The 9,122-nt window shown below is 34.1% G+C and overlaps 1 protein-coding gene across 1 annotated transcript; it reads right to left on the minus strand.

The window, feature by feature from the left end:
* Positions 1-225: 225 nt before the first annotated feature.
* LOC132753647 (abasic site processing protein HMCES-like) lies at positions 226-8,871 on the minus strand. The gene is made up of 9 exons (XM_060744138.1): positions 8,760-8,871; positions 7,686-7,823; positions 7,077-7,292; positions 6,005-6,351; positions 5,296-5,360; positions 4,276-4,356; positions 2,603-2,668; positions 1,393-1,502; positions 226-823 (listed from the first exon to the last, which is right to left on the minus strand). The coding sequence occupies exons 1-9, from the start codon at positions 8,777-8,779 to the stop codon at positions 715-717; spliced, it is 1,152 nt and encodes a 383-aa protein (XP_060600121.1). The 5' UTR covers positions 8,780-8,871; the 3' UTR covers positions 226-714.
* Between the last annotated feature and the right edge of the window lie 251 nt (positions 8,872-9,122).

Raw genomic sequence — 9,122 nt, forward strand, 5'->3', positions numbered from 1 at the left:
TAAAACAAACCAATATATAAATAAATTGAAAATTGAGTTGATTTGTACCGAGTTAACGTTTTAATTAGGGCTGAGCTGACCCTGATTCCATACAAACATTAAATTGTTTTCAAAAAAGATAATTAAAACAAGCCTGGTTATGTTTCACAGTAAGTTTGTTTTTCATATGGTTTGGATCGTCTGCGTGCATTTAATTCTTTTTTTCCCGCTGGATCCATACTTTTTCATTGGATGATTATAATTAGCGCGCCAATCTAAATCGTTGTAATAAATTCACGGATAAAATTGCATGCCGGGATTAATAATACATGTTTTCGTAAACATCTCGTATATCTTCGGAAACAATCGGCAGTTTCCGCGAAAGTTTACTATTGACGCTTCGAGAACAACCGTGAGCATCCGTATGTTATATAGCGTTCTCGATTATGAACTTCTAATCGGTGGTACTTCTCAGTTTGAAAGAGTAGACCCGCACCATACCCCTCCAAATATCTCAACGGATTTACGTGATTTGCAAAAATGATCCCTCCGGCACGTGAAAAACCGGAACTTCCGGCACATGCCGGAAAACTTGCACCCATGACAATGTACATGAATAGTATTATTAAAGCACAGTCATAAAAATGTTTTCTAAAAATGTCCCATGTAACTAATCACTTGAGGTAATCCTTAACAAGAATAAATCTTCAAAGCATGGAGGTGAATAGAGGCTCTTCACGTAACCTTGAACTTCTTCTCAGGTGGTTCTCCCTCAGATTTTACTTTAGATCCCTTTGACAACCATGCCGACATGAATGCGCTACCAGCAGACTTTTTTGGTTTGCTGCAAGAAGACGGAGAAGAGAGCATTCTTTAATACAGAAAAATACTTCTAACCCTATACACATGCATATGTATTTTTTCTTTATTTATTCTGTTGTTTGAAATTTAATATCTAAAATGTTATTTCATGCTAACATCATTTTGTCTTGTTTTAAGTTTCAATGTTGAACTCTGCTTAAGCCAGTGCTAGGGGCTTCGGATGGTAGCTTGGAAATATCACTACTATCCATCAACAGGCTCAATTAAACAGAACCTGCAATATTTTCAAATTTGTCATTTTGGCCGTTCTTTAGGTATTTTGTTTTTCTCTTTTTTTAAGTCGAGTAAAGGTCACATGTCAGATTTTGAAATTTATTGACGGAGAATCTCTCCTTGCATTACTTCAGGCATGAACGTTTAGAACCAGTGATCTTCTGTAACTTAGTAAATGATTAGCTTCCAATAATAAAAAGATCTAATATCTGCGGTAGGTAATGAACCCACAGAGGTTAGCGGCAAATGAGACCCCTACTCCATATTCTAAAAAAAATTCACAATGTAAGGGATGTATTTCCTTAAGCTATGACATACCTTGGATCAATTTTTTTCACACATTCTGGTGTATTATTCCTGGAATTGTTCACCACACTAGATACTGGATGACACTCTACACTTGTAATAGCATGTATCAATTTGGATGCCTATAATTCAATTCAATTTATTTATTGTATAAAACATGTAACATATTTATAAAACAAACCTATGATAAATACCACCTCTCCCAAAAAAGCCCATTCACAAAGAGTAACTTATCAATTACTGCTAGCAGCAATTCATATTCTTTTTATCAAGTAAAGGGAGATAATACATATTCCTGGAGACAAACTGGGTACTGCACTGACTCTGACTGGTCTTTCCAGACATGTGTAACAGTTTAGCATCCCTCAAACTAAAGGAGAACAACAGTTTAAATAAGCATTGTATTAAGTGTATTAATCAATTCCATAACACTTAATCTTAACCTTTAACCTGTTGAATTTGTGTCATGGGCTAGCCAATGTTTTGAATTTGGACATTCCATTCTAATTCTAGTAGGTTAGATCCATTTTAATTTAAGAGGCTTGAATATCAGAGCATTCCATTCTAAATTTAAGAGGTTCAATCCATGTTAATTAAAAACGTTTCAATATTGGAACATTCCATTCTAATTCTAAGAGGTTCAGTGATAAAACAAAAGCCTGGAAAAGATATTGTAGAATATTCAAATGTTCAAAAACTGGGACAAAATTCATGCCAGAGTTATTGGCCTTGGACAGTGAACTAATTATGCTCTCAAACAAGTGTGTGAATTATCAGCCCATTCTCTTTACCAACTATTATTTAAGTATGATGCAGACACCTGGACGAGTACAATAGATCTCCCTATTCTTTGAATAGTCGAGCTAAAAAATAAAAAATAAAACAATGATGCATGATTACTCTTGACAAAGATAAAGGACAATCTTTAGATATGGTTGCATGTGTAGAAGTTAAAGATGCAAGAAAAAATACCTTAAAAAGCCTGAATTTAGCAATATTTTCATCAGTTCTATGAATAAACAGAGAGCTTACATGTACATGACTGTAAACTTTAACGCACATGGTTCAAAGTTATAGTTGTTGATTTTCTTTAGTGGGGGGAGGGGTTGTAGGGGAGGAGAATTATTCTTTACTTGACATGACTGATTTTGCTTAGGAATACCATTTAATATTCAAATCATGAATTAGTTACTTGTTAAGTCAAGCCAACACATCGCCATACCTTATTAAGAGGGACATCTCCGAAATTTAACCATTCTTCTATCTCCTCTTCTGTCTGCAAAATAGCCTGAAATTTAAACAATCTTATAATAATCACAATTAATGGTCATACACAACCAATTAAAGGCAAATTATCACCTAGAAACAAATATTTGTTTTCCTTCTTTAAAAGAAGTAATTTACACAAACTTTTTTCCACATGCGACAAACTACTACTCCTGCATGATTTCTGGAACAGCAGTGTGAGGCAAATGACCATTCTAAATACAAACTAGAACTGTGTCCAAAGGACACGGATGCCCCCACTGACAACATATATATGGTATATAGTGAAAAAATCAACAAAGGGCCATAATTCTGTTAAATTTGGTTGCAGCAAAAATTCCTTCCTTTACTACCATTTACACATTAAGGTTGTTCATCCCTGGAAGTTTAAGCAAAATCTACCATCCGGTTTAAGAGGAGTTGGGTTCACAAAATTTCTATATGGTATATAGTGAAAAAATCAACAAAGGGCCATAATTCTGTTAAATTTGGTCGCAGAAAAAAAAATCCTTCCTTTACTACCATTTACACATTAAGGTTGTTCATCCCTGAAAGTTTAAGCAAAATCTGCCATCCGGTTTAAGAGGAGTTGCGTTCACAAAATTTCTAAATGGTATACAGTGAAAAAATCAACAAAGGGCCATAATTCTGTTAAATTTGGTTGAAGCAAAAATTTCTTCCTTTACTACCATCTACACATTAAGGTTGTTCATCCCTGGAAGTTTAAGCAAAATCTGCCATCTGGTTTAAGAGGAGTTGCGTTCACAAAATTTCTACATAGTATATAGTGAAAAAATCAACAAAGGGCCATAATTCTGTTAAATTTGGTCGCAGCGAAAATTCCTTCCTTTACTACCATCTACATATTAAGGTTGTTCATCCCTGAAAGTTTAAGCAAAATCTGCCATCCGGTTTAAGAGGAGTTGCGTTCACAAGATTTCGGGACGTACGGACAGACAGACGTACGGCGTGACGGACGGACAAGTGCAACGCTATATGCTTCCACTCTGTGGGGGCATAAAGATCAAAGGTCATAGAGAAATTTCATCTTGTGCCATGTAAGCTGACCTGGCTATATCCTGGCAATAACATTTAGACAATATAAGTTATAAATATTAATAACAAATTTATAATACAGCAAGCATCTTTTTTATTTAAAGAGAAAAATTAACCAATGAAAAGCGATGTTACAATCGTGCAGTATTATAACAGTTAATGTCCAGCCCAGGCAATATAAGACATTATCACATAAACCATGGCGCAGGAGTGTAATAAAGCCAAGTCATAAAAACGATATTACACTAGTGTTATAACACTTGATGTGACGTCATTTGCGCTATATATAAACATAGCGTTAAAGCGTGCAAATGTTAGCGCTACACTATAAGCGTGTCAATGAAAAATGACTCTTTTTAACTGTTTACCATTCTATGTTATATATGTGATAAATAGAATATTATATTAGTGTAGATTCAATACTAAATTTATTGAACTTGTTAAATAAAACAATATTATTCAACTCGTTCAATAAATTTATTATTAAACCTACACTCAATCAACTTCCTCTATTTATTAGTCATTATTGTCTTTATGCTTTGGAAAATAAATAACAATAACGATTATATTTACAGGCATTCTGTGATGTATCCAGGACATTGCTGGTGAACTTTCAACTGTAATAACACTGTATGAATACACCGGCTCACTGTCCTGTAACACAATTAGATAAAACTATCGAGCTATGTGAATAATAATGTAATAAATTTCTTAAACTCTTAACCATACTGAATTAAATTTGTACTTGAAAAGTTGACTGCATGTTGTAGTTTAAGAAAACTCAGACTGGTCACATTGTCGTGTGCATATATTCAAAATAACTTGTTGTATCTTCCTGAACAGGGAACATGACAACTTGGCAGCTAAACTGTTAGAATAAGATGAAGACCTCAGGCACCCTTTGGGCCCCATATGCACTATTTCCTGATTTCATTGCTATGAATAGAACCATAGATCAATCCTTAAGATAGGTGAATAGTACCTCAAAAAAAAAATTCATGTGAAGGGTAGGATTTCCATTGGTAAATGATTCACTAAAAGGAGTAGTGGCATAGTGCTTTAAGGTATCTACGTCTCCACCCAGGGATTGTGAGTTCAAACCTTACTAGGTTTATGACATTGTTTTTTCGCAGTCTGATCAGGATCCATGCTGTTTGCTATGAGTTTCTGTACTTGTAATAGGGTTTGTAAACGAACAGCATGGATCATGATCAGACTGCGCGGATGCGCAGGCTAGTCTGGATCCATGCTGGTCGCAAACGCATTATGTTGGTTTTGTCATGACGCGGCTCAAATTAACTTTTATCTTTTTCTCACAGTTTAGATTAAATAAATAATGACTAAATATTAATATTTAATATTAAAAGCTCCGACCATGCAATGATTTACCTAGGCATTATTAATAAATCCCTTGTTAATCTGCTGTGTACTTTTATTACACTCATCCCAATCCCAGAAATATACAGTTTCAGTTGGGGTTTTTTCCCTTCTAAAAAACATAAGATCAAACTACAAAACAACAGTTTCTCTTCATGGGCCTTTGTTTACAAATTTACAATTAAAAAATTGCTATATTGAAACAAAGCAACATACCCCTGGTGGTTTCCATACATCAAAAACACCAGCCATTGTCAGTAACCTTGGCAATGAGGAATTCCCTGAAATGACAATATTCAACTTAGCATAAAAAGTGATATCAGTGACACCTAACTTTTTTTCTAAAAATATTTCTGTCAACATCAAATTCTATTAAATGCTATTGAACAGTTTTCAGTTTTAATTCTGCCTGTATGTCTATATGAAAACTCCTGAAGACATCCTTAAGCTGTTTAAATTGTTTAATTTAATGCTTATTAGCTTCTAGCTACCATTTTTCACTCAAGCATAATACAACACCAAAATAATAATACAACTTAATAATATCCCTTTTTAATGCAATGAAAAATAGATTCTTTCATTTTAGCATGATTCTATTATATCTCCCTTTATAGCATGTCCCTATTTAACCCTTGACCCGCGGAATTGTTTTAAATGGACTTGCCTAGCTTACAGTTTTGGGACATTCTATAATTAATTTTGGGGGTATCAAGATAAAAAATTTAACATTAGTGAGTGTAGATCCTGGTCACATTGTGCTGATATGCAGGCTGACCTGGCTCTATACAGATGGCTATGGCTAATCACTTTCGGTTCCGGGGAATTAAGGGTTAAAGATACCGTTACCACATAAACATTATGTTTTGAGCTAGAAAACCATCTTGAATGTAAGAATGAGAAGCTTTAATAAAATCAATTTCTGTACCATTAGACTCTTCCTGTGTGGCATCTACTTCTTGTTTAACACACTCCTCTTTTACTGTCACCTCATTCTTTATATCTGCATCAACCGTTAGTTTCGTTGTCTCTTCAGAGTCCGCTTCCTTTTTCACTTGGATCATAGTGTCAGATTTTAAGTCAGGTTCTATTTCAGAATTGTTCTCAGTCCTAACAACTGCTTTAATGTCTGATTCACTTTCAGCATTTACTTCAGATTTAACCTCCACTTTGACCTCTGACTTGACCTCTGACCTTAATGTACTTTTGTTATTTTTTGGGAGGTAGATATAATACGGTTGCTTTGAGTCTTTCCCCCTTTTCCACTCAAAGAAGCTGTTGAGATGAGAAAAATAAATCCAATTTCATCACATTAAAATAATATTTACAACTATCAATATCAAACATACATGTATAAACTACATGGGGCCTTTGTGGCCAAGTGGTTATGGTCAATGACTTCAAATCACCTGCCTCTTACTGCTGTTGGTTCGAATCACGACAGGGTCTACCGATTCTTTCATGTAAAAGAGCTATGCAACTAGCTTACCCGAGGTCGATGGATCTTATTAGGTTTCAGGTTGTGCCTGAAAGAATACACCTAAAATTTACCTCCCAATTTTCCAAATGATCTTTATAATGTTGGTGGGAATTAAGTACTCAAGACAACCCACTCCAAAATGGTTTGTATCTTTGCTAAGGGTTCTGTATTTTAAAAGCCATGAACTGGCTATTAAAATCTAACATTTTAAACACATACCTTGTACATCCAGAAAGCATCTACTAAATGTTGTACCATTTTTCATAGAATGATTCCATGATTATGTTCATCAACATTACATTAATCTAAGACATCATTACAATTTTGAGATATTAACCATCTTTACTCTGCTGATTTAGCCTGTGCATTCTACCTAGGCTCTTCATGTTGGGAGCTCAATTTTTATATTTTGATATTGAAATCCCTTAAAATTTGAATGGACTGTTCAAATTTAAATGAGGGCAAATCCTTTGCATAAATTCAGTAGGTTAAGGGTTAAAGAAATTTACAGAGATAATACCCTTCAGCAAGAATGACACATCTTCGGCCTTTTTGAAGTGGAACTTTATATGTCATTTTCTCCAGCATGCTTTCAGCCCGACAATTATTTGTCTCATACGATTTTTCATTTGCCGATCCCTTGTGCCATGAGGGGATCAGTCCCCACTGCATCGGTTGAATGACACGCTGACTTGAACCCTTGTCCTTGAAATGATCGGAGGACAACAGCACTGGCCTGCAGGAAAACAAACAAAAATTGAAAAACTGATTTATATTATCTGAACATTCTCATCACATTTAAGCATGTATACTGATTCTTAGAGACACTATTCTTTGATTTCATTTTGACTTAACTGAAGTCACATTCTGCCCCAAAACAAATGAATGTATGTTTCTTTTTTACAAAGGGATTACATGAGTTTATTAACAGTTAAATAATGGTTTTAGAACATGGTAGATGATATTAATCACCTGAAGAACATAGAGCTGAAAGTGAAATTATTAAGAGTTTGGAAGAATTTAATTTTATCTGAACCGCATTAATTTTCATTTGCAAATTACAAATTTTATATTATTATATGCATATAGATCTGACTGCAACTCATCTAAGTACACATAACCTACTCACGTATGTGCACCTGGAGCTATGTTGTAGGAAGGGAAATAATTCTTGCCATTAGGCGCATCTCTCCAATCTGGTTTCTGGCGCTTCCCTTGTTTGTCTTTGAAATTGCAAGCATTTTGCAAGTCACAAGGAGCCAGAGCACTGACAAGGAAGGAAAATATATATATATGTACTGTACAAATAAATATGTGTAAAAATAAATATCAAAGAAAAAATCTATTCTAAACATATCAGCAAAGTATTATCAATGTGGAGTACATTACATACGAACCAAGGGATGTTTACTAGTAATATTTATATATAAAGTACAATAACAGGGTTTTTTTCCAGGATTTTGGGAACACGACCCAAACCCATGAAATAGGGAATTTCAGCAATGTTTTGATAATAATTGGGGAAAAAATGCATGATTTAAATTTTGCAATTATTGCATGAATGTAAAGAATCACTGTCTAGGATGGCATCTTCAAACATTAGAGCACCATAACAGTGAAGAAGCCGTTACTTTCAAAGCTTTTTGAATTTGTTATTCAATATTTTTATTTTTTCAACTTTCAATTGGGAATTTCTGCCTGTGGAATGGGAAAATAATACACTATTTTCAGCTGGGAATATGACCAATAACGCCTATAAAATAAGACAAATTTATATATATATATATATATATATATATATATATATATATATATATATATATATATATATATATATATATTTCTTTTGACAGGTTGAAATATCTGGAAACTTTATTTTATATCAAACTATTTATCAACTACTTCTTTATTTCTCTTTTTTATAAATCAATCAAACTAAAAAAAGTAAATTTTATACACGGATAGTTCACAGATGTCTTTCATTGAAACAAAAAGTCTGCAGTCAAAGTACACTAAAATATAAAACCATGTGTGTTTAAAGAAATGGTATCAATAACAAACTGTCATGGGTCGAATTATCTTGGGATCGAAATCTGTTTCCTATAATTGCTAACATTCATCGTGATTAAAATATTTCGAAATTAATCGTTAAAGCAAAAAAAGACATCATATGATACAATGTTATTTTTGCACAAATGCTTACCATGCTGTTCTACCGCACATGATTATGCTTTGCCTTAATTGGTATCGTCTAATTGTTGTTTATTTTTGTGAGCAATGAACCGTGGAAGCATGAGCTTTCCCGCCATAATATGGGATACACTATTCTCCGGCCCAGTTGCTTACGGTCTGCGGTCCTTCCCGGTCTATTTCGACACATCTTCTTGGTACAATAATGGCTACGTTCATTTATGACACGTTATGGCCGTGCATGGGGAGGGAGGGGGTAAAAGAAAAATGTGATAGGCTACCCAAGCTACTCAATCCACCAGGGTCGACCCTGAAACCACTAAGGAAAAAAACTTTTAACAGTGATTAAAAAAGTGCAAAAAAGTAACACCGTAAG

This window comes from Ruditapes philippinarum, unplaced genomic scaffold, assembly GCF_026571515.1.
Source record: "Ruditapes philippinarum isolate M1 unplaced genomic scaffold, ASM2657151v2 ctg6620_1_1_1_1, whole genome shotgun sequence".
NCBI lineage: Eukaryota > Metazoa > Mollusca > Bivalvia > Venerida > Veneridae > Ruditapes > Ruditapes philippinarum.

Coding starts and splice junctions, on each gene's coding strand:
- LOC132753647 (XM_060744138.1), bottom strand. CDS start 8,779: ATGTGCGGTAGAACAGCATG. Junction 7,824..8,759: donor ATGTGCGGTAGAACAGCATG/GTAAGCATTTGT, acceptor CTTCCTTGTCAG/TGCTCTGGCTCCTTGTGACT. Junction 7,293..7,685: donor ATAGCTCCAGGTGCACATAC/GTGAGTAGGTTA, acceptor GTTTTCCTGCAG/GCCAGTGCTGTTGTCCTCCG.